Source organism: Penicillium diatomitis (genome assembly GCF_028827545.1).
Source record: "Penicillium diatomitis strain IBT 30728 chromosome Unknown utg000010l_segment0_segment0, whole genome shotgun sequence".
Lineage (NCBI taxonomy): Eukaryota > Fungi > Ascomycota > Eurotiomycetes > Eurotiales > Aspergillaceae > Penicillium > Penicillium diatomitis.
In genome coordinates, this window is record NW_026623182.1 from 1,354,754 (window position 1) to 1,382,610 (window position 27,857).

At 51.3% G+C, this 27,857-nt stretch overlaps 9 protein-coding genes across 9 annotated transcripts; 8 read left to right on the forward strand and 1 right to left on the reverse strand.

Moving 5' to 3' along the window:
- Window positions 1-354: 354 nt before the first annotated feature.
- On the forward strand, window positions 355-2,751 carry N7539_007487 (protein phosphatase 2A structural subunit TPD3; the record flags this gene model as incomplete). Its single annotated transcript, XM_056937088.1, has 9 exons — window positions 355-417; window positions 510-615; window positions 688-839; window positions 896-1,387; window positions 1,457-1,571; window positions 1,630-1,774; window positions 1,859-1,959; window positions 2,018-2,355; window positions 2,413-2,751. 9 exons carry the CDS (start codon window positions 355-357, stop codon window positions 2,749-2,751), a joined length of 1,851 nt encoding a protein of 616 aa, XP_056787887.1.
- Window positions 2,752-3,606: 855 nt separating this feature from the next.
- N7539_007488 (ferric reductase-like transmembrane domain-containing protein) lies at window positions 3,607-4,590 on the forward strand (the record flags this gene model as incomplete). The annotated part of the gene is made up of 2 exons (XM_056937089.1): window positions 3,607-3,910; window positions 4,010-4,590. The coding sequence occupies 2 exons, from the start codon at window positions 3,607-3,609 to the stop codon at window positions 4,588-4,590; spliced, it is 885 nt and encodes a 294-aa protein (XP_056787888.1).
- Window positions 4,591-5,641: 1,051 nt separating this feature from the next.
- On the forward strand, window positions 5,642-7,531 carry N7539_007489 (putative capsule-associated protein CAP1; the record flags this gene model as incomplete). The annotated part of the gene is made up of 2 exons (XM_056937090.1): window positions 5,642-7,416; window positions 7,480-7,531. The coding sequence occupies 2 exons, from the start codon at window positions 5,642-5,644 to the stop codon at window positions 7,529-7,531; spliced, it is 1,827 nt and encodes a 608-aa protein (XP_056787889.1).
- A 1,488-nt stretch (window positions 7,532-9,019) lies between these two features.
- On the forward strand, window positions 9,020-10,654 carry N7539_007490 (alpha/beta fold hydrolase; the record flags this gene model as incomplete). Its single annotated transcript, XM_056937091.1, has 3 exons — window positions 9,020-9,167; window positions 9,246-9,724; window positions 9,803-10,654. The coding sequence occupies 3 exons, from the start codon at window positions 9,020-9,022 to the stop codon at window positions 10,652-10,654; spliced, it is 1,479 nt and encodes a 492-aa protein (XP_056787890.1).
- A 2,480-nt stretch (window positions 10,655-13,134) lies between these two features.
- N7539_007491 (uncharacterized protein) lies at window positions 13,135-15,583 on the forward strand (the record flags this gene model as incomplete). The annotated part of the gene is given in 5 exon segments (XM_056937092.1): window positions 13,135-13,236; window positions 13,328-13,957; window positions 13,973-14,613; window positions 14,691-15,387; window positions 15,455-15,583. The coding sequence occupies 5 exon segments, from the start codon at window positions 13,135-13,137 to the stop codon at window positions 15,581-15,583; spliced, it is 2,199 nt and encodes a 732-aa protein (XP_056787891.1).
- Window positions 15,584-19,360: 3,777 nt separating this feature from the next.
- Window positions 19,361-19,600, reverse strand: N7539_007492 (uncharacterized protein; the record flags this gene model as incomplete). Its single annotated transcript, XM_056937093.1, has 1 exon — window positions 19,361-19,600. One exon carries the CDS (start codon window positions 19,598-19,600, stop codon window positions 19,361-19,363), a length of 240 nt encoding a protein of 79 aa, XP_056787892.1.
- Window positions 19,601-19,923: 323 nt separating this feature from the next.
- On the forward strand, window positions 19,924-21,375 carry N7539_007493 (neutral amino acid permease; the record flags this gene model as incomplete). The annotated part of the gene is made up of 2 exons (XM_056937094.1): window positions 19,924-20,186; window positions 20,262-21,375. The coding sequence occupies 2 exons, from the start codon at window positions 19,924-19,926 to the stop codon at window positions 21,373-21,375; spliced, it is 1,377 nt and encodes a 458-aa protein (XP_056787893.1).
- A 746-nt stretch (window positions 21,376-22,121) lies between these two features.
- N7539_007494 (uncharacterized protein) lies at window positions 22,122-22,586 on the forward strand (the record flags this gene model as incomplete). The annotated part of the gene is made up of 2 exons (XM_056937095.1): window positions 22,122-22,139; window positions 22,395-22,586. 2 exons carry the CDS (start codon window positions 22,122-22,124, stop codon window positions 22,584-22,586), a joined length of 210 nt encoding a protein of 69 aa, XP_056787894.1.
- Window positions 22,587-23,661: 1,075 nt separating this feature from the next.
- N7539_007495 (GTP-binding protein RBG1) lies at window positions 23,662-25,318 on the forward strand (the record flags this gene model as incomplete). The annotated part of the gene is made up of 9 exons (XM_056937096.1): window positions 23,662-23,682; window positions 23,757-23,820; window positions 23,890-23,964; window positions 24,031-24,067; window positions 24,143-24,213; window positions 24,271-24,608; window positions 24,680-25,036; window positions 25,099-25,219; window positions 25,299-25,318. The coding sequence occupies 9 exons, from the start codon at window positions 23,662-23,664 to the stop codon at window positions 25,316-25,318; spliced, it is 1,104 nt and encodes a 367-aa protein (XP_056787895.1).
- Between the last annotated feature and the right edge of the window lie 2,539 nt (window positions 25,319-27,857).

Sequence of the window (27,857 nt, forward strand, 5' to 3'; positions counted from 1 at the left end):
GAGGTTTCTCATAGTCCGAGGTATGCTTTTGCCCACTGCACGAGTGTGGTTGTCCGGCGGCCCAAAACCCCACGAAACCTCAATGGATCTTCCCCTTCCCATTCCAAACCTCCCACTCTGTCGCACCCATTCACTCTTCACTAACCCGCGAATTCTGACCACTAGGTTGTTGTCTCGGAGCTCATGAAATTATTCACCACTCAACCTTTTTCTGAAAATTATTCATCCTGGTTGACCCTGTGACGACCGACATCCGGATATCTGCCTTTGGTCGACACTGAGACGGATCGACCAACTTCCATCTCAATACATCCTTCCTCAACTCTAGCCTAATACACAGACTGCACATACGTGATGGAGGGTCAAAACGAGAATGATGAGCTTTACCCTATCGCGGTACTGATCGATGAGTTGAAGGTTCGTTTGAGTGCTCCGCTCCGTCCTGCTCCCCCTCCTCCAACGGAGGGGGAGCATACTGACTGGCTCAAGCTCATTCTTCTACTTTCTAGCACGACGATGTCCTCCTCAGATTGAATGCAATCCGTCGTTTATCTACGATCGCTCTGGCCCTAGGCCCTGAGAGAACCCGTGATGAGCTTATCCCATTCCTGGACGGTTCGTCATGCTCCGAATACCCCACCAAACTCTTGGAACGAGACGACGGCTTTTAACGCGAATGACCCACAGATTCTGTCGAGGATGAGGACGAGGTGTTGACCGCGCTTAGTGAGGAATTGGGTAATTTCACGGAATATGTTGGCGGGCCAGAATATGCGCACGTGCTTCTGTCACCGCTGGAGAACTTGGCGGCGATTGAGGAGCCTCTAGTGCGAGAGAAGGTCGGTCGAAGAAAATGTTGCATTCGGAAGATCTCTACTGATAGCTACGTGTGAAGGCCGTGGAATCTCTCAACAAAGTGTGCGATCAATTGTCAGAAAGTCAGGTCGAAGAGCACTTCATCCCTCTCGTTTTTCATCTCTCAAGGGCCGACTGGTTCACCTCTAAGGTTTCGGCTACCGGGCTCTATTGTTCACCTTACCGAAAAGCCACGCCGGCACTGCAGCAAAGTATCCGAAACCGTTTCGCAGCGCTCGTACACGATGAGACCCCGATGGTGCGCCGCCAAGCCGCCAATAACCTGGCCAAGTTTGTCAAGGAGATGCAAACTGCGGTCATAATTGAAGAAATGATACCCCTCTTCCAGTCTCTGGCCAGTGACGATCAGGACAGCGTGCGTCTTTTGACGGTTGAGATTTTGATCGCGATCGCAGAAGAAATTCCCAAGGCTCAGCAGCCTAGTCACGGCGTGCTACTGACATCATTGCGCAATTTATTCGAGGACAAGAGTTGGCGGGTTCGCTACATGGTCGCCGATAGATATGAAAAGGTCCGTACTCCTCTGGCGGCCCTCAGTCAGCTATGCCAGTGTGCGCTAATCCAGATTTTCCAATAACAGATTGCCAAGGCTGTGCACGAGGAGGTTGTTACACGCGACATGGTGCCTGCTTTTGTGAAACTCTTGAAGGACACCGAGGCCGAGGTTCGCACTGCAATTGCTGGCCAAATTCCCGGTTCGTGGAGAATGTTATCTGTGTCAGAGAACCCGGGCTATTGCTAATTTACATCCAGGATTCTGCAGTCTGATCGATCGCGATACGCTGCTCAATGAGATAATGACCAGTGTAGAGGATTTGGTGTCTGATCAGTCTCAACACGTCCGTGCAGCCCTGGGCACCCAGATCAGCGGATTGGCGCCGATTCTTGGAAAAGAAGAGTGAGTATCGTCACGTTTTTTTTTTTTTTTTTCGTGATTACGCATCGTGAGATTTCCTTACTGACCAATCGGGCGTTTGTACAGGACAATCGCCCATTTGCTGCCAATGTTCCTCCAAATGCTGAAGGATGACTTCCCCGATGTCCGCTTGCACATTATCTCCAAGCTCGAGCAAGTGAACAATGGTAGGCTTCCATTCGCGCGACCACTTGTTCCATACTCCTTCTAACGTCCGATCTTTAGTCATCGGAATTGATCTTTTGTCTCAATCTCTTCTTCCGGCAATTGTCCAGCTTGCTGAAGATAAGCAGTGGCGTGTGCGCCTCGCAATCATCGAATACATTCCCTTGCTTGCCAGTCAATTGGGTGTCGAATTTTTCGACGAGCAACTGAGCGACTTATGCATGGGATGGTTAGGAGATACTGTCTTCTCCATTCGTGAGGCTGCCACTCAAAACCTGAAGAAACTGACCGAAGTTTTTGGCGTTGAATGGGCAAAGGGATCCATTATCCCCAAGGTAATGGCCATGGGCCAGCATCCCAACTACTTGTATCGCATGACCACGTGTTTCGCGATCTCGGTGAGTTGCACAGCATTCATGTGACTTCACACAATTGATACTAATATGGATATTTAGACGCTCGTACCTGTTGTCACCCTCGACATTATCGAGAGCTCTATCCTCCCCATCTTGGATCGACTCGTTGCTGATGAGATCCCCAATATCCGCTTCAACGTTGCCAAGTCATATGCTGTCCTTGTTGACGCCTTGCGTCGCCTGCCCGAGAACAAAACATTGGTCGAGGTTGAGAAGTCGGAACAGACCGTCACACCTGCGCCTAGAGCCCAGGAATTGATTCAGCAGAAGGTCCTACCTTCTTTGGAAAAGCTGCAGGCCGACGATGATGTGGATGTTCGCTACTTTGCGACTACTGCCACAGGTCCCACCGAGGAGACCATGCAGACATCTCCTTAGAATGGGTCACTGAGCGAACACACGTCAACGGCAACATATGAAATCCTTTTTGACAGGCTGAATTCTCCCAGGCGGCGTGACAGACAACGATAGAGCGTCCGCAACCCACTTTAAACATGGATTGAGAGGCACTCTGTTGGTTTAGACCTAGTCAGCTTTCGGGAGACCTATCTCGACGGCGTTCTTAATGTAGAGGTCCCTATTTCTGATCCTTCATCCACAAGATCCTATCTGTGCTCATAAAATAGTAATCAACCCCGATCCACGCCACTTGCATTCGGACCCGCAGGATGAGGCGGTATCTTAGCACCCTGCTATACTGTTCTCTATTGTTTCTATACAAGGTAGATGGACGATGAGTAGAGCCCTGAGCGTCAGGTCAGTTGACTTTGTGTAGTTTCCACTTTGCACTACACAGAAGATCTCACCTACCAGTGACAGGCTGAGTGCAACGGTACCCGGGCGTCAGAGAAGAGTATTTGTCAGCGTCCCCAAAGCTGGCCAGGCAGCCGGCGGACAGCACTGACTTGAACCTCAAGAAACAGTGTCTTTGTGAGAATCAGTCTATTGCATCTCTTTCTGCAGCTGAGCAAGGAACATTTCTGCATAAATCCGAAGACACGGGAACTACTGTGCTGCGTCTGCAAATGTGCACTGCATCACCTCACCCGGACCAGTCAGTAGTAGTGCAGCCATTGACCAAGAAACAGTTCCCTTGATCCACCGTGCGATAAGCCTCGAAGCAGCCCCTATATACACTTCACCTTCGGTTCTTCATTTGCTGAGCTGCGCTGACCGTGTTTGATTGAGAACAAAAATCACTCCCGTGTACTCACAGTTTCCCTTTGAATATCCATGTCTTGGCCTTATCAGTTTGTCACCCCGTCCGAGGAGGAAAAAGTGCGGCGACGGGAGTTGCTCGATCTCAGGGGATCTTATGCACAGTACTCGATCATTCTGATGGCCATTGTGCTTCGGGTATATCAGGTGAGGGCTCATTTCGCTCAAGGCGAGATCAAAGATCAGCGGCGACGAGGCCAGCTGACGTGGTGGGATCGCCCACTCTTTGCTGGATGGTTGGAGACGCGCCGACAGTATGCTCTCTGCGGATTGTGGCTCTTGTGGCTCATCGGCCTATCGTTCTGGAACACCGGCAATGGTAGGAGCAATCCCATACGGTCTCCTGCCATGTTGGCAGACTTTGCTGCCTGCTCTTCGATCCGCGTGTTCAAACATATTCACTGACTAAAGCCTACAGACTACCTACATTTGACCAAGGCTCTGGGTCATGTGGCGCTCTCGCAGGTTTCCCTGCAGATTTTGATGTCGCCAGCAGCATATATCTTTTCATCTAGACCAGCGAGCCCGTCAATGTTTTCCGTGATGACGTCCATACCTCAGACCGTGTTGACACCCTATCACCGGCTCTTTGGCCGCCTGGTCATCTCTCCATTATTGATCGGCCATGCTGTCCTTTACCTCTTGTTCTTCGCACAATCATCCCACCCGGAATTTGGAAGACTTTTGAATAAGCGCGTGCGAGACTTTGATGTTCAATGTGGACTCATGGCTGTATCGATACTGGTCTCAGTCATGTTCTTCCAAAGACCCCGTGCCGCGTCCTCCCAGACAGCGACCCGAGGTCGTCTTGCTGTCAGATCCATCCGAGAGCGTCGACAGTCGTTTTACTGGGGACACATTGCCTTGGTAGGGCTCTTGTGCCTCGCTGCATATTATCACGTTGCTCACGCACACTTTTACATGCTGCAAGCCTTGGGCGCGTTTGCGGTCAATGGCGTTGTTTCGTGGGGTACCGTTCGATGGGCACGGCGCTCTTGAAGGCCTGCCTTTCCCCTTCAATCTTCATATTCAGCTTTTACTGGTCTCGAGAGACGACAGACTCGGTTGACTTTGATGAGATACAATTGTCATGATTTCATGATAATCATAACTCGCGGAGTACCTTGTTGACTTGGATCGTCAGATGATTCAAGCGTTCCGGGATACGAGCGAAACCGAAATGTAGATCCCACCATGGGAGGTCCAATTCCTGAATAAGCCCTAAAACCCTGGTGCCAGGAGAACTGGCATTCTAGTTTCAAAATCATTGATTACTCTTGGCGAGGGCTGTGAGCCATCACCTCCGCGATTTGCAATCCCTCATTTGGCAACAGAACTTCTAAATGAGCATTGGCCACACTGCTTGTCGAATCCCCGAGGAGCACCTGTGGATGTAGAACGTGCCAGTAGTTACCTATAACGCTTGGTCGCGATCTTGTGATATTAATGATTCATCCCTGAAGCTCTCTTAAGAAAGCGCGCTTCGTCACGATTCGAGAAACTCGAGGATCGTAAGACCACAAAATCGCCCATCGTTCTGCATCACTTGTCCATCATCTCTTGGCCGGTGGTGCTTGGCAGTCCAGAAACAGCAAGCTCCGGAGGCGTCAATGCTTCTCGATCTTTCCGCTTCCGATCGAATACGGATCTTGGAATGTTCTCGGTAGCGACAGGCTGCTTTATTGCCAGAAGCGTAAAGGGACTTTGCGCAAGGCCTCAGGAGTCATGAAAAATCAGTCTTTGAACGGCGCTGGACATTTCTGAAATGTCCAACAGTGTCCAATGTACGCTGATGGGGCTTGTGAGGTTCTCCAATTGCAAGCTAACACAGTGCTGTATGTGTTTGGACCCTCAAAGGCCCAGGCCCAGGGATCCATCGCCAATTCCGAAATCTTGCTAGACCACGTTTCCGCCTCTTCGATGGCGCACTTCCGTCCTCCTCAATTCCGACCGCATTTCACTAAAAAGACGCCCACCGACTCCTTTCTGAGCCTTTCTCTTATTCTGTCCATTCTGGGCCGGCCTCTTGAACCTTTCCCCCCTGGTTCCCATGCCGTCTTCAGATGGCAGGATGCGCACCCAACGACTCTTTTTCCTGCTCGTCATCGTCTGTGTCGCGTGTCTAACGCTCGTCCTCCTCCGTCCCGACCGTGTCCCCCAAAACCATGTCAGTGATCATGTCGCCCATGAGCAGGGACATGCTCCGCCCGAGCCTATACGACACCCAAAACTCCATTCAGATGACGCTTCATATCCGCCTGAACAGGCGCATCCAATTTCAACCCTGATACAGAACGCGCAACAATCCTTTGACGATGTGCGGGCCCGCCAATCGAAGACCCTGGCGGAGGCGGTCCAGGAGTACGAACGTCGCTACAAGATGCACCCGCCGCCACATTTCGACAAGTGGTTTCAATTCGCTCAGGCCAAAGGCGTGAGATTGATTGACGAGTTTGACTCCATCTACCATAATCTCCGGCCCTTCTGGGCTGTGAAGCCGGCAGTTATTCGAGCCCGCGCTCGCGAAACACTAGGCTTTGACAATGCGGTAATCGGGCTGTTGATTCGCGATGGTCAAGTGACATTGATCGAAGGTGGTGGGGATGGCCGCGAGTGGCAGCGCAAGGCGACTGTCGGTATGATGAAGGAATTTGTCAAGTATCTGCCAGATATGGATCTTGTGTTCAACACCCACGATGAGCCCCGGGTGGTGATCCCCAGTGAGGACCTCGAGCGGCTAGTTCAAACGGCGACGGACCATGTCATTCCAGCTGCCTTCAATCAAAACACCGTCACCAACGCATGGTCCCCTCGCGCAGCAGATTTGAACAAGGGTGACCGAATTGACGAAGTGCGCACCACGCGCTTCAATCGATTCGCCCATCAGCCGACATGGACCAATTCCCGGATCTCGTGTCCAGTCGACAGCCCGTCAAGGTCGCTCGATGAGGACGCCCCGGATAACGTCGAGCCTTACGCGCGAGGCGAATTGGGCTTCATCTATAATACGACCGCCTTCTCCGATATTTGCCACACCCCCTCCCTCCGATCCTCATACGGTTTCTTCGATCGCCCGAATGCATTCGACGTGGTTCACGACTTGTTCCCGGTTTTCTCGCAAAGCAAGATCTCGAGCTTCCAAGATATTCTTTATCCCAGCCCGTGGTACTGGGCCGACAAAGTTCCTTACAAGAAGGCGAAGGATTACAGCTGGGATGCCAAATCTAACCGTATGTATTGGCGTGGCACGACGACCGGTGGCTTTTCGCGCGCTGGCGGTTGGCGTCGTCAACACCGCCAACAATTTGTGGATAATGTCAACTCCCTCGCAGACTCGAAGATTCTGGCGCAGACGGAAGATGGGTCCTGGGTTTCGCAAGGGGTCAGCCGAAATACCTACCGTGATCTGTTTGATGTCAAATTCACCATGATCGGCCAGTGTGATCCCGATGACTGTCACGCCCAGCAGGAATACTTTGACGTGGTTAAAGCTGCTGGACAGCAAGACGCGTGGGCGCACAAGTACCTGGTCGATATCGATGGGAATGCCTTCAGTGGCCGATTCTACGCTTTCCTCCTCAGCAACAGCTTTGTGTTCAAGATTGCCATCTTCCGCGAGTGGCATGAAGAGTGGCTCAAGCCATGGTTGCACTACGTCCCGCTGAGCCTGAAGGGCAATGAATACGTCGAAACCATGCGGTACTTCACCGCGGAGGAGGAGGGCAAGAAGGCTGCCCCTGCCATTGCTACCAAGGGTCAGGAATGGGCTCAGCAAGTTCTACGAAAGGAGGATCTAGAGGTCTGGTTTTTCCGTCTCCTACTTGAGTGAGTTACCCCTGGAATGCCCTCTTCTTTTTGTTCTTTGCTGACATGACTCCTCCCTTTCAGGTATGGCCGACTTGTCGACGATCAGCGTGATCAAATAGGGTTCACCCTATAAACGCTCCATTCTGTAAACTCTTTTTCGGGTTTCCATCTGTTTCCTCTTCCGTGTCGCTTTTGTATATACCCTAAAGTAGCCCGCGCGTTTTCTGGGCAACTATCTTAATTGCCGAGCTCTGCGGTGTCTCGATGAGGTCATGATTTTGTTTACTTTTTTTTCGCCCTGTTACACCCCTCTTCATGATATGCTTTTTTTGTGCTGGGCCAGTTGACCGCTTTTATTCGGAACGATAATCGTGTGAATACCCAATGAATGTCGCCATTACGGTTTTTTTTTTCCTTTTCTTTTTCACTTTGTGTCGTCTTGACTATAGTCAACGTTCAATTTTTTGTGATTTTCAGGGTCTGAGATTGGGTTGTCGATTCGACTCCGCATCCGCGCATCGCGATGTCTCCGTGGCTGAACAATATTTGTAGAGAAGCTGGTCCAACGGCTGATTCTCGAGCAATGTGGCCCACATCCGTAGACGAACTCTCTATGACTCGGGGGTAAATCCAGCTGAGAAGCAGGCATCGAGATAGATCATGAGAGGATGGAGTCGGGTATCTGGGTCAACTGGTGAGCTGTTTTAAGTGGTGTTCATTTCAATGTCCCAGACGGGACGAATCCATGACCCTCTGTGCCTGCGCAACCTTCCATACTTGAACTGTGAATGTTGTGTTTCCGAGGCGCAATAATAATGTTCCACTCCCTACTATTCAAACGTGACTCTTCACAAGAGGAGACTGCCAAGCAAGCTGTAGGCTGGAAGATTCTCCTCTTGTCCCTATTCCAGTCATGATTCCGATTCTGTGCCTTTTGCTCCGAGTCAGATCTGTTTCAAACGGGATTGACGCACCGGCGAGCGGGGCCGAAATTGGGCAAGGGACTAGTCAATCCTCCGAAGGTCAACTACTTGATATGCAGCTTAGCAGCTGCAGTCAGCTGAAAGCTGGACAACAAGTTCTAGAAAGCAAGCACTTCTGTCGGTATATAGACACGTCTGGAGCCTTGCACAAAGTTCCGAAAGCATAACAGTCTCACAGTAACTAGTCACCACGGTCACCACTGACCAGTACTGATGATGCTCTTGCGAGATGCACAGGCCCTCCCGCTCGTGCGCCGAGGCTTACCTCGACGGTGATCTGCAATCGAGGTACAAGTGACTTTCCGTGCCCCTGGGCGTGTGCGCGTTTGTTTGTACAGTAGTTGAAGCGGAAGGCTCCTTCAAGCGAGTGCTTTAGACACATAAGAACCATCTGCTCTTTGGGCCACCATGCGGATACTGCAGACACGGGTGTAGATCCCTCCCTCCCCTCATCCTGCCTGCTCCGACCCTTTTTCTCGTTCTCCTTCTTCACGTGCGCGCGAAGCTCTCTGACCCCATCACCCTTTTTTTCCCCACCCCACAGCCTGACGTATCTCGGCCCGCAAAGTCTACCATCCTTCCCTCACTCTTCGTCATACCAGCGAGCTTGGACTTGACCCAGATACTACGCCTTCGCCATGGGCAACTCCATCTCCAAAGGCCTCACAAGCCTGCTGGTGTTTTTGTACGGACTTTTTACCGTTGCTTTGTATGGACTCATTGCGATCCAAAAAGGAACCTTTTTCAAGAAACGCACAGAGCGGCAGAATTTAGAGTTGCAGCTGGGTATGCGATCCATTCCGGCGGGGAGATCCCGTCCCTTCTGTCACGACGACAATAGCTGATGGAGAGAGACGTGGGTAGCTCGTGATCGCCTCTGGAATCTGTCCAAGGACTATGCTGGCCTGTCTCATCACTTCCTGACTCTGGCAGACGGATTCAAGTTCCATTTTGTGAGCAATGAAGCTCCCGGCGCCCAAGCGGCATTGGCCTCAGACCGGCCGCTGGTGATCTTCATCCACGGCTTCCCCGATAGCTGGGCTGTCTGGCGTCACATCGCCTCCTCTTCTACACTGCAGACTTCTGCCAACCTTGTTGCGATTGATATGCCTGGCTATGGCGGCACCCAGGGCTTGGACAAGTACTCGGCGACCAACTTGCTGGAGAAATTGACGGAGCTCATCATCGCACTTCGCACACAATATGGGGTGGATGATAGCTCACAAGCGAACAAGAAGCGGGTGACGATTGTCGCCCATGACTGGGGCTGTGTTCTTGCGATGCGCCTTGCGGCCGAGGCGCCGTCGCTGGCTCATCGGTTCATCTTCACCAACGGGCCATTGGTACGTTCTGCATCCATTTCCCACCGGCAGCAAAATGTAGACTCCACGCTACACTGCGCTCTAGGTCCCTTTTCATAGCGTTGGGTGATACTGATTCCGTTTGCCCCTCATCCACAGCCAAGCCTTGCCCGATCCAATATCAGTCGCATGTTGTCCTCCGCGTCCAAGATGTTGAAGACCGCCATTGCCGCGCCTCTATCGGCCAAGACCCCGTTGACTCAGGCATTGCGAACGCTAGGGCCCGTCGCCCACCAAACCCTGTTATCCGGCTACATCTTTGCCATGCAACTGCCTCCATCGCTGGTGGTCTTCTGCCTCACAGGGGGTAACTACTCGCTTATGAGTTCTATCCACAAGGGCTCCCACGGACGCGGCGAATACACCCCTAGTGATGAGGGCACCTCGATGGCCAGCAGTATGGGCCCCTCAGCCGCCGAGGCTAAGACGCAGACCTCGGACGGGGAGTCTTATCCCTCGACCATTGATTTCTCGCATGATTTTGCCAATATCATGAACCAGGCCAACTACTACCGTCAGGGCGCTGCCGTGGCTCGATGGCACAAGTCTGCCGAGACGGTGGCCAACCTTCACAGCATCTCGGCGAGCCATCAGCTTCGCCATCCCAGCGGCGGCACTGGTCTCCTGGATGACGGACTTCCCGGTGCCCTTCAAGCCCCGGCGACCGTCTTCTGGGGCCAGCATGATGTTGCGCTGAGTGAAGCGGTGTGTCTGGACGGGTTGGCAGATTATCTGACTTCCAACAGTCAAATTGTGATGCTTCCTGAGTCGGGTCATTTTACTCCCATCGAGCCCGAAAGCCGTGCTGCTCTGACCAAGGCGGTGGAGTGGGCTATCAGTGGTGAAGAGGGCGATATCGTGGCTAAGGTCCGGGAATGCTATCCTAGCGTCACCCTGGTCGCTCGACGATGAATAGATTGCTCATCTTCCAGCAGCGGTCACAGTGTGTAGCGTCTGTGAGTATGGAGTACTTTTCTATTGATGTCATTGAGCTGTTCTTCTCACTCTACTGAACCCCTTTGATGAGCTCCCATGTCCGAGTTCATTTACCCAGTCGATATTTGCTTTTGATCGCGGGTGCAGTCGTATCAAGCTCCGAGCGGTGTCTTCTTGCGCTCGCAACAGACCTCGTATGATGTTTCAGTCTATGAGATAGAGAATGTACTTTTATTTTCCGGGTTCGCAGGTGCGTTTCTATCTATAAGAGCTTTTATCATAGGATTGACTGTTAGGTGGTAGCTGGAGGTGGCCGGGCAATAATACGATTGGCGAGGATGTAGTTTTGAAATCTCGCTTGTTTCGCCCATCCTATTGAAGACGTAGTCCACCATGGCTCTCTACCTCGCTTTTTTTTTTCCGCTGTTGACTCGGTTGGCTACTGCCATCTTTGTAACCCAATAATTCCATTTAAATTATAGTATGTAGTGTGTAGTGTGTAGTGTGTAGTGTGTAGTATGTAGTATGTAGTGTGTACTGTGTAAGTGTGTAGTAGGGTTTGATCGCGACATAAGAATTTCTGGTGGAATAGAGGCGGCGGGTTGGTGGGCCAGTGCGGGATGTGCCTCCGCTCCAAGTGGATTCAAATGAAGGGAACGATCAATTTAAATATAGTAGAGGGACCCCCTCTGCAGATCAACTCATGAAGCAACGGCCATCTTCAACGGTTGATTCATGAGCAGTAGTACCTCAGGTATGACTTGATTCAAGGGTGCCATTTTATGATTTAACTACTAGTGCCATATACTGTTGTCTATACGAGGTAATCTACCTGCTACTATTACTACTACTACCAGACTGCTACTACGAATTTGATAATTTAGTAACTACATCTTACTAGTTACTGGAGTAACTCACAGTTTACAATGAGGACTGTACCTCTCACAAAGTACAGTATACCTATACCACTGAGCCAGTGAGCACTAGCAGTGACCACAGAACCGTTCCGCCTCGTTCGGCCTCCCTTATCGGCTGTTCGGTCCGATCAAAGTCACTCTGCCGTAACGCCGTTAGCGTTTTTACCGTACCTTCCTAGCTCGGTCCCCCTGAGCTTTAGGGCTTCCCCATTGAGCAACTCACGGTGACCTTGAAACATGGTCGAGCCCTTCTCAACCCTCCTTTGGGCATCCGGTCAGGGTTTGGAGGCTTCAAGTGTTGAGTAGCACCTGTCTGCTTTCGGCCCGTTGAAAGCCTGTGAATCCTCAAGGACTACAGTAGCACTTTGTTTTAGTACTCAGTGGGCCCGGGTGATCTGTCAGTGTCTTGCACCAAGTGAATTGACAATTGGTAGCCCGTTTGACCTGACCAGGTACTGGTAGTTGTGTAACCCGCGCTCATGCAATATTGAATTATTTATTATGTAGTATGTACTATGTACTGATGTAGTATTATGGTACTATCCACTTACAGTACGAGATATTCGTAGTACTGTACCGGTGTACCCCCATCATCGTTAAATGTCACGCAACGAGGAGGACTCAATCCATTGACTTGGCCAACTCCGTGCCTCGATACCTGCGAACTCGTGGCCCACTTCTGCTCCCGCCTCATCTCACTTGCATCTTCCCTTCCACCTTGACCCAATCTTCCCCCGCTATTGCCCCCGATCCTCTTTCCTCCAGCTCTCTCTGTCGTCCTTCACCCATCACCTCAGAAAGCACCTCCCCCTTCCCTCGGTGCAAGCCATTGACCTCTGCGAATTCCTCGCAATCTTGCCCAGCCAGTGACGCTCCATTCAAAACTCCCTGTCCGCACACAGCCGATGTGCTGCAGCCCTGGTGAACCTGCAATTCGCTCGATAGTCTTGTGGTGTCCGTGCCAGGTACCACAGTCCGGTAGGGCCCGCTCGGGGGACCAGGCCCAGTCCGAACGGACCTGTCGCGCCAGTGGAATAGCGCGTCATCCCACACCTTCCCCCTCTCAAGCAGGATAAATATAGGCAAGCTTCAGTCCGCAAACAAACTTCCTTCTGTCTCGTCCATTGTTCCTCCCTCTCGACGGCTGCTGACCGTCCCGTGGAGAATCCGAGCAGAGACTTGCCGCTCCCCCAATCCCTCGACCTTTCCCCGGCGGAGGATCTTCCATCGACGACAACGGTGACGACGGACGAGAGTGAACTGAGGTGGGCCCGGTCGTCATGGCATCCGAGCGGAGTGCAGTCTATTGCACGGTGAGTCGTCTCGTCCGCTTGATCCCGACGTTGGTTGGGCAATTGAGGCAGAATCTTGGGCGCAAGGTCCCTTGATACTAATGGATTCTGTTTGCGATTCTTCAATAGCTCCTACTGAGCGATTCGTATCTGCCAGGTAAGCCACGGCGGTGTCCTCCTCACTCGCTGAGAGGCGAGCTCTCGACTCGGCGCATTCGTCTAATCCCCGCTCGGTCTGCTAGGTGCGATGGTCCTCGCGCATTCCCTGCGTGACAATGGTACCAAAGCAAAATTGATCGCCCTTTATACCCCTGAGCGGTTACGTGCCGCTACGATCAATGAATTGAAGGTGCGCAAGTCAAATTGGCGGTCGCTCTTGAGTCACTGCAGACCCAACCCAAAACCCGCTCGGAATTAACGTCGCTTCGGTCCACCAACAGACACTTTACGATGAATTGATCCCGGTCTCTCCGCTCGTCAATGGCACGCCCGCAAATCTCTGGCTGATGGACAGGCCAGACCTGATCTCTACATTCACAAAGATTGAGTTGTGGCGTCTCACCCAATTCGAAAGGATCGTCTACATTGACTGCGATGTGGTGGCCATTCGCGCTCCGGACGAGCTTCTGTCCCTCAATGTAGACTTTGCCGCTGCTCCCGATGTCGGCTGGCCGGACTGCTTCAATAGCGGAATGATGGTCTTCCGTCCGAATCTGAAAGATTACTACGCACTGAAGGCGCTGGCCGATCGAGGAATCAGTTTCGATGGCGCCGATCAGGGCTTGCTCAACATGCATTTCCGGGATTGGCATCGATTGAGCTTCACGTATAATTGTACACCGAGCGCAAACTACCAGTACATTCCTGCCTACAAGCATTTTCAACGTGCCATCAGTCTGATTCACTTCATCGGCGCGCAGAAGCCATGGACTCTGCCGCGTCAGATGGTGCCCTTGGAGTCGCCGTATAATCAACTATTGAGACATTGGTGGTCCGTCTATGATAGGCACTACCGTCCGTCATCTGTAGGTATTCAAGCCAGATCCTGCCTGTGGTCTCAGAAGCTGATTGTACTTCTGATCTAGATCCTTCCCTCTGCAGGCAGCCACGTTCCCTTAGGTCCCCGCAGATCACGGTCAAGTCAGTCGCTGAAGAAGGTGCATTTTGAAGATACCTCCAAAGAAACAGGTGGCGGCGATAGGACGGGCCCGTGGAGCATTCCGACGTCTGGGGATCATCACGGAGAAGGTCCTCAGAATACCGCTCAATCGCTCGACTCGCGAGAAGCTCAGCCGGTGTCTCACGGCCCAGCAGTGCGCCAAGAGCCAGAAACTACCAGCCAGCAACATGTCGACAGCTCTTCTGCTTCGCCGAGTTCTTTCTCTGTGACCCAAGAGAGTCGTCCTCCGATAACTCCAGTACTCAGTGCCGTGCCCCAGTATGTGCGTGGAGAGGAGCATGTCTCAGCTTATTTACCATCCACCGGCCATGCACAAACATCTACAGATTCGCCAAAGACAGCTCCAGATCCCCCACGCCAGCTTTCGCAGCAAGGACCTAGGCCACACGAGACGCCTTCGCAGCTCCACGGAGCCCCTGCCCCCATGCACCATCCGCAGCCAGTGTCGCCTATGAGACAGCTACAGGAGCCACGCCAACCTTCTCCTCCCCCAGAGCCAGAAGTCCCAGCGTTCGAAGCACCAAAGGCAGAGTGGGATGCCTCAAGGTATGGGCCTCACTTCTTTTTGAACCCATCTTCACTGAACCCCCTTTTCAATAAAATGAGCTGCTTACACTTCCAAGGGAGCCACCCCCTCGTGATTCCAAGCCAGAAGCAGCCAATCTCCAGCATCAGACGTACAGCATGTCCGAAGATACGACGCTCTTTAGACCGCCGCCTTCGTACCCTGAGGCGCCGAAGAATATGTATTACCAGGTTCCCCCGACCAAGCCAGAGCCTCAGCGTTTGACGAAAATATTCCCTTGGGAGAGTCATGCGCCGAAACCGACTCGTGTCTTTGCAGCCGAGCCGTCGCTTCCTCTAAGCTCACCTCCCAACGAGCCGCAGCCGACCAAGTCTCCTTCGCCACCCGTGGGCTTGCCCCTACGGGCTCCATACGAGCCCTCGGCCGAAACTTGGGACGCTTACAGTCGCTCGAATGCTTGGGATGAGGATCCTGATATCCAACGTTACATAGCCTCCATCCAGCAGCCCCGACGTGCACGCACACAGGTATTATCTGGCTCGAGTCAGGCCAGCACGAGCTCTCAGACGAGCAGAAATCAGACAAGATCCTTTGCAACCACGATCACAGAGCCCGATTATGACCAACGACCCAGTGTTATTCTCACCAACATGCCCAGCGAGGTCGAACGGCCGGTGCTCCCCGTGACACCAGCGCCCATTGAGCGTCGAGGCTATATCGGAGACGATGAAAAGGAGGCGCCCGATTCGGACGCTCTTCCGGCTGCCGCGGGAGTCCCCGACCAGCAGGACTGGGTGGGTTTTACGGTTGATGTGTTTTCCAATGTCATCCGAGCAACATACTTATTATGGCGGTTTACAGAATCCTCTAGCCAGCCTGGAAGAATTACGCCGCCGACAGTCCGAAGTGTTGGAGCATCCTGAGCGATTTCAGGAAAGACTTGCATCAGCCACGAGTGAGCAACGCTCCGTGTCTTTCAAGGACCAATAAGTATAGATGCAATATAGTTCTTTGAAGGCTCGGCAAAGTCCGGGGCTCGACATACCAGGGCAACAGGTTTTGAAGCATGGATTAGTATGAAAGCGGTGGGACGTTCTAATCCGATGATATTTTATATGGAGGACGATATCCTTGTTAATGTTTTTTTTGGTTGTTGTCAGTCTTCTTATACTTTGACGTGATACCGAGAGCTTGCAAAGTGAACGGCGTCTTCGGGTCTGGCACATGTTCTTTCTGGTTCGTTACGTTTTGACTCCATGATCCTCATGGAGATTTTATCGAGCATTCTTTTGTTCCCCAAGTGTAACTTTGTATATTGCACCCACACATCAGCTCGTCTAGCCCTGTGTATTCCACTCCTTTTGTTTTGACCGTTGTTCGAAAGGGGTTTTGGAGTCTATGGAAGAAATCTGATAAGCGCAATGAATAATTCTTTCAAGGCCTATGCTGGGAACCTGAGAGTTTCTGATAGAAGAATCAAGTACGGAACGAACCTGTGGGAGCGCCAAGGAAAACGTAGCAGGAAACCCTCGAGGAGACGGAGGTGGATGAGGAGGAAAGATCAGGTAGAAAGCAGCTTTCCATTGACCCATCGGCCAAGGAGCAATTCAAGAGCTCCCATGTAGGCTTCAAGTAGTGGTGGAATAAGAATTTCCGGCCTCGGGGAGGAAAAGGAAGGACCTAGCATGATAGCAGTAAGAGTTTTTATGGACTACACCTAGCCTCTAAGTACCCCAAGGAGTCGGATGCTTCAGTTTCACATACATGGGCGACTATACATGGCTTGGGGGTCATCGACGAGAAGCAGACGGACTTTGTCATTGGAATGTTGGGGCTACGTCTCGGTGGATAGTTCCAATCCACTCAAGATGGAAGGAAGCCGGAAAACTAATTCCAAGTGACAAAGACCATCAATTCGGTCTAACGTTAGCAGATGATACAGTAGATCTGCTTACCTACGTACTACGGGTACGTTCACACGTTGTTCCTAGATGTAGAAGTCATCGAACAGGCAGTTCCCCCGGCATATCGGCATTTGTGGTCAAAGACCCGAAGGAAGCTTAAGGTCACTTTGAAACAAGCGGTTCGGCAGATGCTCGAGCGGCTCGGATGCGGAACCTGCGCTTCCTTCGCACGTACTCGTAGTCTTTACGTCGGATCTTTTCCAAATTGATCGCAAGATGCCTGTTCCGACGGGTGGGACCGAAACTACATGTTCACACTTTTTGAGTTTTTCGGGGTGGAAGAATCCAGGAAGTTTCTGCTCTGTTGTTGATAGTGGCTTTCAGCTTATGAGAGTGATGGATGGAAAGTCATGCAGTAGTAGTACCAGATTTTCCTTGCTACACTCTACAGTCTACTATGACACGCTAACCTCACTGACAATATTTCACATATGTGTGTAAGTGTGTGTGTATCATGCAAATGAAGTACCGCTCAAATGCGGAGTTTCTTTCCGCATTCGATACGTCAGACCGAGTCATAACAGGGCCCATGGTGACCCGCGCAGTAAGGTAGGCATTGAGGCAACTCTTCGGTATGCGTCAGTACTAGTAGTCAGTAGCGGTGTTGTGGTGCAGTGGTGAGTGGACACTTCGCATCACACAGGCTCAACACTTGTCAGTCAACACCAGTCCGCCGGAGAGATTCTCTCCGAAGAAGTCGGAAAAAATTAAGGTAAGGTACAAGTGTGAAGTAAGTTAGTAGCCGCCGCCGGCGAGCCGCGACCTCGATGGACGCCGTGATTACACATCACGCAAAAAGACTCCGCGACTAATCAGCGTCCTCGGGTCAATCATTATAGAGCGGTGCTTAATTGCGCCCCAGGGAAGAACCTAATTTTGGGTGGCGACCCGGTGAGCAAAATCTGTTTTTGACTGAAACCACTTTTTTTTTTAGTGCGCAAATGGCTAGAAATGAAAGTGTTTCCAAAGAATTTTCTTCGTCTTCTTGGAAAAATCATCGTCGGGGGGAACAGCCGACTTGTGGAATCTCGGAAGCGAACCAGATGTTGGTCAAGGCCACAGTTCTGGTAGAGTGTTGAGTCTGGCCTGGGCTGCAAAGTATGACTTCTTGGGCCACCTTGTAAATTGTAGCCTGTAAAGTTGTACAGTTGTTTTAGAGTTGAGCGGAAGGTTGGAAAAAACCTTGATTCTGTTCCGGTGCCTGGGATCGTGCACTGTGCAGAAACTGCAGATGAACATGTGCCTTGTGCCTGAAAATTGACAATTTGCATGTCTCTTGGTACGTGTCTAGTCCGTCGGCGGATGCAGGCCTTTTGTTGCGGGAGACTGGACAAATCGTGCATTTGCTGAATGCGATGTATCGATCTATCATCTGGAACATATGAAACAGAGAGAGTGAAGGAATTCTTTTCTCCCTAAGCTTGAAGTGAATGGATTATTGTCGCTGCCGAGATACCCGGTTCATAGGTGGTGGTGAAGATTGAGCATCGGATGTCATCTCCCGACCCGACAGGACTCGCTGGTTCAAGGTCCGTTGCCGGACAGACACATGCTCCCAGCCATCACCCCGGCTCGACTCGCGGCCATCTGCGTAGAGCAGCCGCGCGGGCAGCGCTGCGGAGGCTCAACACGTGAGACAGACCAGAATGACAGACATTCTAGACGGGAGCTCACACCCACAGATTACCAAGCCTCCGCCTTCATGTCCGGTACCATCATCCTCACTGCATGGCGCTTGACCAGCTTCGCAATTGCCTCCAGCTCCCGTACAGGAACCTCGACGTCTATCTGGCTGCATTACATCAATACATTGTGCTGCAGCTGCGAGTACAGTAGGCGTCTACGTTAGACTACCTAGACTACGGAGGAATATTAGGCCCAGCCCACCTTCAATCTATATTGTATGACAAACTTGAGTTGCACAGGCCACAGACAGGGACCCTTTCCCCGCGTCCTGCTTATCCATATTCGATCCTACTCACCCTTCAAGGGCGATGGAGAAATTGGATAGTAACGCAAAGATTGACCAATCTCTGAGAGAATTTGGTCTTCAAACAAGCAACCCACAATCGCTTCAGGTCATCACCTACCTCACCCCGGATTTGGGGACTGAGAACGGCCAATGTCGGTGACTTTGTATATGCGGCATGCACTCGACCGGGGAGCCGGTCGAGATCTCCGAAGTCCCCAGTGGCTCCCAATGGGGTCGCTCAATCCACCGATGAATCATGTGGGTTGCTCGCGGATGGGGCTACACGCACCTTGAGTCACTGAATAATCATCATCCCCAGATTGATCATCGGTGTTTGGCTGTGCCCTGCACATATGAGTATGACAGAACCGAGGCAGTACGAGTGTGCCTTTCCCCCCTCCCGGGTCTATGCACTGTGGACCATTGCACACATCTTGTCCGATCTGAGACCACTCGAAAGGGCCCATCGGGACACGGCGGGAAGAAGAGGGCGAGGCCATGTCTGTATACTCAGATACTGTATGTGATTCCTGGGGGAAGAAGAAGGCGGATTATTCTTGACTCTAATCAGCATGGCCCTGGGGGAAGGAGGGCCCTCGAGGAACGCCACAGTCTCCATTGTTTCGTAGTATGCATCACACCCTATTATTCATCTTGGACTGAAGGAAGTCCTGATCCAATATCCGATGGTCAGCCTGTCCGGCCATTTAGTCATGAAGATGACCTTTTCCATTACCTACACGATCTGCAGGGACCCGTTGTTGACCCTATTCCGAGCGTCTCATTGGGTCTTTCTCCGAAGGTCGGCCCGGCTGTCATACAGGCCGCCAATCAGGTGACCTCATCGCCTCGTGGGCGGGTCTTCCATGGAACGCGTGCGGTGGGGATCGGACTCTCCGGAGCCTTTCCACCCATTCGACATGACTGGAACGGCCAAAGACCGAAAAGAATGTTCCATCCTGAGGTTTCGCCTCCATCGACGTTCGGGGCAACATCGGCCTGGCCTTGCCTCGTGCGGATTGTGCATAGTGGACTCGGTGACTCGGTGAAATTCGTAGGAGTCTTTGCCATGGGCACTGTGTGCTGCAATGGTATTTTAATTGTCTTCGATCCCCGGATTTAGATAGTCCTTTCTCTTCTCCTCAAGAATCTTCAATCGCTTTTCCTCAGCTTGACCGTGGGTTGTTACCTATCACCTCCTCCACCACCTTAACCCAACCCTGGTCTTGAAAAGAATTCCCAATCCGGAACACACTTATCACCCACCTACCCTCCCTAACTTGAACCGGCTCATCTCCCCTTCATCTTCCGTCGATTGATCATATCTCGTCGTTGATCCTTGCCTTTTTCGATACATCTGGTGGTCAGCTTGGAAGATCAAGCCAACAACCATCATGGCCGCTGTCACGCCTCAGCCTCCCGCGTATGGCAATGACAAGATCGACGAGGGCAAACACGGCTCTGTGCCGCCTAGTCTGGAAGAAGAAGGTGTTCTTAAACATGGAGACGTTCACGATGCCTTTGGTAACGAGGAATTTGCCGAGATCAAGTACAAGACTCTCACATGGTGGCAATGTGGTCTGCTCATGATCTGCGAGTCGGTCTCGCTTGGTGTGCTGTCCCTGCCTACCGCCATCGCCACGCTGGGAATGGTTCCGTGAGTGCTTCTCCCGAGTCGAATCTTTCGATTTATTCTACGAATCTTGAACTAACATTCTCAATTCGTCATCAGTGGTGTCATTCTTATTGTTGGTCTTGGTCTTTTGGCCACTTACACCGGATATAACATTGGTCTCATGCGTGAACGGTACCCGCACATTCAAAATCTGGCTGATGCGGGAGAGATCTTGTTCGGTCCCTTTGGCCGCGAGCTCTTCGGTACTGGCCAGTTCCTGTTCTGTATCTTCGTCATGGGAAGTCACATCCTGACGTTCCGTGTGATGATGAACACCATCACCGACCACGGTACTTGCTCTATCGTGTTCAGTCTGGTGGGCATGCTGCTCTCGCTTGCCCTCTCGGTTCCCCGTACCATGCGCGGCATGACTTGGATCTCCTTCTTCTCCTTCCTCTCCATCTTCAGTGCGGTTTTGATCACCATGATCTCCGTTGGAGTACAAGAGCACCCCGGCCGTATCGTCGAAGCCACCGTCCAGACCAACCTTTACACCGGCTTTCAGGCGGTCTCCAACATCGTCTTCGCCTACTGTGCCCACGTTGCTTTCTTCGGCCTGATCGCTGAGATGGAGAAGCCCCAGGATTTCAAGAAATCTCTGTTCATGCTGCAGGGCTTTGAGATCTGCCTGTATCTCACCGCTGCGGTGGTCATCTACTTCTTCGTCGGCAAGGGCGTCAATTCCCCCGCCTTGATCTCGGCCGGTCCGCTCATGAAGAAGGTCGCCTTCGGCATTGCCATCCCCACCATCGTCGGCGCGGGCGTCGTCAACGGTCACATCGGTCTCAAGTACATCTACTTCCGCCTCACTGCCAAGTCGGACCTGATGCACCAGAACAACTGGAAGTCCGTTGGTCTCTGGCTCGGTCTCGGTGTGACCTGCTGGGTCGTTGCCTGGATCATTGCCGAGGCCATCCCCGTCTTCCAAGACCTGAACGGTCTCATCAGTGCCCTGTTCGCCTCGTGGTTCAGCTACGGTCTCTCTGGCGTGTACTGGCTGCACTTGAACGCCGGCCAGTGGTTCGTCTCGCCTCGCAAGATTGCCTTGACGGTGCTGAACTTTAGCATTATCATCTTCGGAGCCGCTCTCTGTGGACTGGGCCTGTATGCCTCGGGCACGGCCATCCACAACGACACGGGCAGCTCTCCCTTCAGCTGTTCTTCTACCTGAGCATGGTCCCACTGCTTGCTTGCTTATGTCTTTTTATGATCATTGAGGATCTTGTCATTTTTTTTTTATTTTAGCAATATGGCGTTACGGTCTTGGGGGCGGGATCTTTTTGCATACCACTACATTTAACATAGCACGTTTTTTCTATATCATGGATACCAAAGCTATCATCATTTCTTCTACACCATTGTTCCTGTCTAGATCCCGCATCGTTCACACAGTTCCAACACAAGTACGAGATCTTTCCACAGAGACAACCACATTTCAACCCAGCAATCAACCTTCAAACAACCCCGACTTCTTACAGAGCTCCAGCTTCCCGCCAACATCCGGGCCACTGCACCCCAGGAGTCCACCGAGTCCTACTATCTCGGTGGACACCCGCCCCCGGCCATCATCATGTCACCCCCAGATGATCCCACCACGCTACAACGGGCCCAGACTTTTTCCAATCTAGACTGAATCTTCCCCATAACCAAAGTAGCCAGGGTGAAAATCAAGGAAATAAGAAGGAAATGCGGGGCGTGCAAATCTGGGGATGAAAAAAGAGACCGCAAACGTTGGGGGAAGGGTCTCTGCGCTCCACGGGAGGTTGCATTGGAGGGCGTGCGGCGGGGACTCGGTGATTTGTCTTACGCGATGGAAATTGGGTGAGTCCGGAACGGGAACGTCTTGGCCTTTGATGTTGAAGTCGTTGAGAACTTGAGCCAGTGTTCAATCATAACGGGAATCCAAGTGATTTTGGTATGTGGGAATCCACGCGGGTGAGATTCGAGCGTTTGAGGTGAGAACGGGGTAGGAGTCGAGGTCGAACTTGGTTTGGGGAGAGTAATCTGTTGCTGGGTCTTTCGGCTTCCGTCGATGGGCGCGAAGACAGGCGTCAGGTTCAACTTTTGAACTTATTGCTACTATTACTTATTTACTACTACTATTACTTATTTACTACCACTATTACTAATATTGAATACCATATTACTACTACTCAATAACTACTACTACTAGTCCACTACTACTACTAGTACTACTACTACTACTACTACTACTACTACTACTACTACTACTACTACTACTACTACTACTACTACTACTACTACTACTACTACTACTACTACTACTACTACTACTACTACTACTACTACTATCACCTCTCTTTGAGGTATAGAAATTTCGTTGCACGGATGGACCTCCAAAGCCGTTGCGGCTCCTCTTGATAATAAGTGTGGTAAGGTTATCTCGCTGGATCTAGTTAATTTATCTTCTGGCTGTTCTGTGTACCAGCACTCCGGCTTCATATACTCAGGCGTGGAATATACAACAAGAATAGACCACCCTCAAACCAGTCAAACCTTCACTCATCCTCGTGGGCTTACGATTTCGCTTTGCCATTATGGTACTTTCTGAATGTGGTCACCGCAATGGAGGACGTATCTGGCCAAAGTTGTACTGAGGTGACTTGTAACCCGGTTAGGAAAACTTCATGGTCTCATGAAAACGGCTGAGAGTCTTCTCTCGCGAATCCGCTCGCTCGAGCGATGGAGACAGGGGGAGAAAGGTGCGAAGAAGAATACTCTTTCCAGCTTGACTAGGTAGGTGATCAATCACCCTGGGTCTGTCTCAAAGTCGAACAGTCTCTACGTCAAACACGCCATATCTTGTGCCCTGTGCGCACTAAACACAAGTGCATTGTGAAAAGCAGAGTGATCACTGTTCGAGTGTTGACCACGAACAAGAATGTTTGCCCACAAAGATTGGAACTGGAACATATGGCGACGTAGAGCTCGATGTCAGTCAGAAGAGGGAGCACTTGCTATCGTGAGAACGGTGATCAGCAACGTTTGGTCACCACGACTTGCCTACATCTACTTCAAGGTAGCGCGGCCAAATTATGTTCGGGGTATCTCGTTAGAGTTCATTGGGAGCATGCTGTTGATTCCATTGGAGATTCTCATGGTTATGAATGAATTACTCATAGCTTCGAAACGTTGACAAAATCGTCTCTCCCATATACATGGCGGAGGCACTGCGGCCCAAGGCCTCAATCCTGTCAGCCTTAATATCACGGCATCCTATGACATATGCAAGGTATTTCATGCCTGAGGCGAACACCCCACCTGACTAAGAATCAGTGCCACAATTCAAAGATTGTCTCGCCGCCAAATTGTCGCATTAATGCAAAGCGAGATTGGCTTGAAACTCGAGGAAAGCGACGAGGCAGGCCTTAATCAATTACGACAACGGGCACTATTGGCAACAAACACTTTGTTGATTTGTTCTTGAACCGCCAAAATGTCGACAACTATTGACAAGGTCCGTGGAAGCCTCCGATGAGATAGCGAATACAGTTTCGATTCAGGCGCTGACAATCTTCTCGCTTTGTACAGATCAAAGAGATCGAGTCCGAGATGGCTCGGACTCAAAAAAACAAAAATACATCGTTCCATTTGGGTATGACTGGGTCTTTGGAGGGGCGGCCGTGAGATCAAAAAAAATGCGGCCAACTAACATACCGGGCAGGTCAACTGAAGGCAAAGCTTGCAAAGCTCAAGCGAGAGCTGTTGACTCCATCCGGAGGCGGTGGTGGCGGTGGTGGTGAGTGCTTCTTCAATACCGGAGAATCCAAGGAGGCAATGCATTAACACATATGTTATGCTTCAGTCGGTTTCGATGTCGCGCGTACCGGTGTTGCCAGTGTGTAAGTTCAATTGCAATAAGAAGCGGAGGACGTGAAGGCGCAATGCGAACGGAAAGATGTTGACGTGTGATATAGTGGTTTCATCGGTTTCCCCTCTGTCGGTAAAAGTACTCTGATGAGCAAGTTGACTGGACAGCACTCCGAAGGTAAGAGAGTACCTCGAGAGTTCCATTGCGAATCTCCATTGACATGAAATGCGATAGCTGCCGCGTACGAATTCACAACCCTTACCACTGTCCCCGGACAGGTGATGTATAACGGAGCGAAGATTCAGATCCTTGATTTGCCTGGTATCATTCAAGGTGCCAAGGACGGCAAGGGTCGTGGTCGTCAGGTCATTGCTGTTGCAAAGACATGTCATCTGATTTTCATCGTTCTCGATGTGAACAAGCCCTTGGTGGACAAGAGAGTCATCGAGAACGAATTGGAGGGATTCGGCATCCGTATCAACAAGTCACCACCAAATATCGTTTTCAGGAAGAAGGACAAGGGTGGTATCGCTATCACTAGCACAGTCCCTCTGAGCAACATCTCTCATGAAGTAAGTCTGCCATTTCGGTCGAGATCGCATGTGTCCCAGACTGAGAACCTTACACTGACATTCGAGTTCAGGAAATCAAAGCCGTCATGAACGAATACAAGATCTCTTCGGCTGACATTTCCATTCGTTGCGACGCTACCATTGACGACTTGATTGATGTTCTTGAAGCTAAGAGTCGAGCTTACATCCCGGTCGTTTACGCTCTCAACAAAATCGACGCCATCTCGATTGAGGAACTCGACCTGCTCTACCGTATCCCCAACGCCGTTCCCATCAGTTCAGAGCACGGCTGGAACATCGATGAGCTTTTGGAGATGATGTGGGAGAAGCTCAACTTGCGAAGAATCTACACCAAACCCAAGGGTCGTGCTCCCGACTATACAGCCCCTGTTGTGCTTCGCGCTTCAGGATGCACCGTTGAAGACTTCGTACGTTGAGCTCGATGTGTCACAAAGTTTAGCTGCATCGGACAAAACTAACTATCAAGCAGTGTAATGCCATTCACCGAACCATCAAGGACCAGTTCAAGCACGCTATTGTATATGGCCGCTCTGTGAAGCATCAGCCTCAACGAGTTGGCCTGTCGCACGAGCTTGCCGACGAGGATATCGGTTAGTCTCTCTCTCTAGTGCCAAATCGGGCAACATCCTGCTTTGTGACGCAAATCCTAATTATCTGTTCTCTTTGCAGTCTCTATTGTCAAGCGCTAAGAAGCTGCCGTGATAACGCCGTTGCGCATTGACTCCCATCGTACGAGTCGACGCAACGATTCCCATCACATCGCACTTTCGCCTGTGGTGGAATTCCACGCTCAAAATCCCTGTAGTCACGCTGCTGACCGGCATGTGCTCTGTACTCGCCATACTCCGTGGGAGCATCCGTGACATCTCACCGGAATGGAATGAAGGGAGCTCTTGCTGCCCATGGTTTGTCTCGAATCGAATCGAAACAAGGGGTTGCCACCTTTCCCTCCGGATCTCCCATAATGGTTGAAAATTTTGTTGAATCACCTTGCTCCATGCGGAATCAGCCGCCGGGCATCGCGCTTGCATACTGCTCTCTACATTTTCATGTCAACGATATTCCTGTTCCTGCTTTTTGAGGAAATGATGTTATGAGTCCACGAGACAGCTCTTTGATTTGGCAATGGACCGATGGATTCACAATACCATCTACAGGGACCGTTCCGAGGATACCATTGACTTGTCTCTGAGGTTGGATTGACCAGGTTTCTCAACACATGGCAACCTCACTTTTGTGTCCTTTACATCTATTGAATTTTCCTATATTCAGGATGCCAAACATGCAGCCACCTGAAAGATGATCATGATATGACATAATTGGTCTCCCTCTGGATCCCCCGAACCCCCCATAGTTTTGTTTCTGTTGCACTCGCGTAAGCATTCATAGATGTGGACCTGCCGGGCCTCTAACGAGCCCGGGACTGCATGTTGACTGAACGTGCCCGTTACAGTAGGCGGCGAGCAGCGCTGACGCAAACCCGTGACTTTTGTGATCTTCAGATGCATCCGACGGGGTCTTGAATGTCCTTCCGCCACGTTCTTCTTCAACTCAGTCGCTTCTTAGCTACCATTGTCACCTATACGGTAACTGTGTCACTGAACCTCACAATGCCTTGAGAGCGCAAAGATCCTATAATCACTTGGGCATAAAACGGCAAGAAGAAATGTGCTGAGCTCTGAGTAGACAGGGAGAATGAGAATGTACAGATCTCGCCCATCCAATGGTGCGCTGGGGCTTCAACCTACCACCGAGCGCAACCTGTAATTGATGGAATTTCAATCTGTCCCAGCAACGAAGCATATGCGTGTCCTGGGTCTTTGCCGTCAAGGTTTGAATGCATGTTGGACATTCGAGGGCAAAAATCAGATTGGCAAAGTCTAGCGTCCAGTAAGAACTGTCTTCGAGTCGTGCATTCAAGTTCACTTTCAAAAGGGTAAGCGATCCATCGTGCGGACGACCTCGGCCCTGCAACATTCGCCTTTGATCAGACACGGACACACGTTTTGACCAAGATTCGCTTTATCAGAATAAGGAAGCTCCGCTTCGTTGCATCCAGCTCGAGCGCCGCATGCATGAATTTTCGCGGAGTCGACCAATGGTATACCCAGTTTAATCATTTCACAGGTCCGCCTATAGGGTGAGTCTTCTGGGCTTTCCCACAGCCTTTTGATGCCTGAACCTATTCTAAATCGTCCCAAGGGACCCGGCTTATCTCCATGTGCGACTGTGCGTTGATCCCGGCGTCTTCCTTCCATGTTCGTGATCCATGATTGAAGCTACGCTCAAGTGCATGCCACGCCAAAAGGAAAGATGGACAACATCCTGGTTGCCGAGCTATTCTTTCCCGTCCCCCATCAGGCAAATGTGACCTCTGGTCCTGTCCTTTCTACTAGTGGTTGGTCACCGCATTTTCGCCATTGGCGCCATTGCTACCTTAGCCGTTGTGATTCTCTTGGTATCGACTCCGGGAAGTCCACCGAGCCAGGACACGATGGATTGACAATACCCCGAAGATAGCCCACTCTCGTGCATCCGCAAACATGAATTTAGCCTTTTACTCCCTTTTTTTTGAACCAAGCAATCGAGACCACCGATGTCCGGAACCGCGCCAGTTTCCCCTTTCGCCGATCTGCCGCGGAGGCACGGTCCAGGGCTCACGCCTTTCCCCAGCTGCCGTCAGCTTGAGACCAAAGCTCCCGAGGATGATGACAGTTGAGAGCTTCGAACAGGGAACGAGAGGGGGCAATGGTCTCCACCCACTCCCATGATCTTCTCTACTTGCGAGAAGGCCGGACAGTATTACAGTTTGTGCTTGCCCTGTCATTTACGAGGGGAGGCTAGAGAACTGGACAGTTCGGTGGATGAGCCTTGAACCCCAGAGCGTCAAATTGATGGTTCAGAATTCACTGCCTCTGGTGCTCAAAATATGCCTCCTGTCCTCCCTTCTGGATGCGTCTAGACCGGACGCCGCAGAACTCAGCTCTGGTCTTAACTTGGCTTTGACGCTTACGACAGCGGTTCATTATTTGAGAGGTTTCTCGCTCACTGGGACATTCACGAGGTCTGCATTCCGAGGCTGAAGTTTCCGTCGCACGATCCGGGGATCCGATAGGAGAGGACGGGGCCAAATCCCAAGGCTCAATTGTTTGTCATTATTAGCAGACGATCCAGCCGGATTCAATCGATGAACGAGGTGGTCAGGTAGTATAAATGCCATGTCGACGG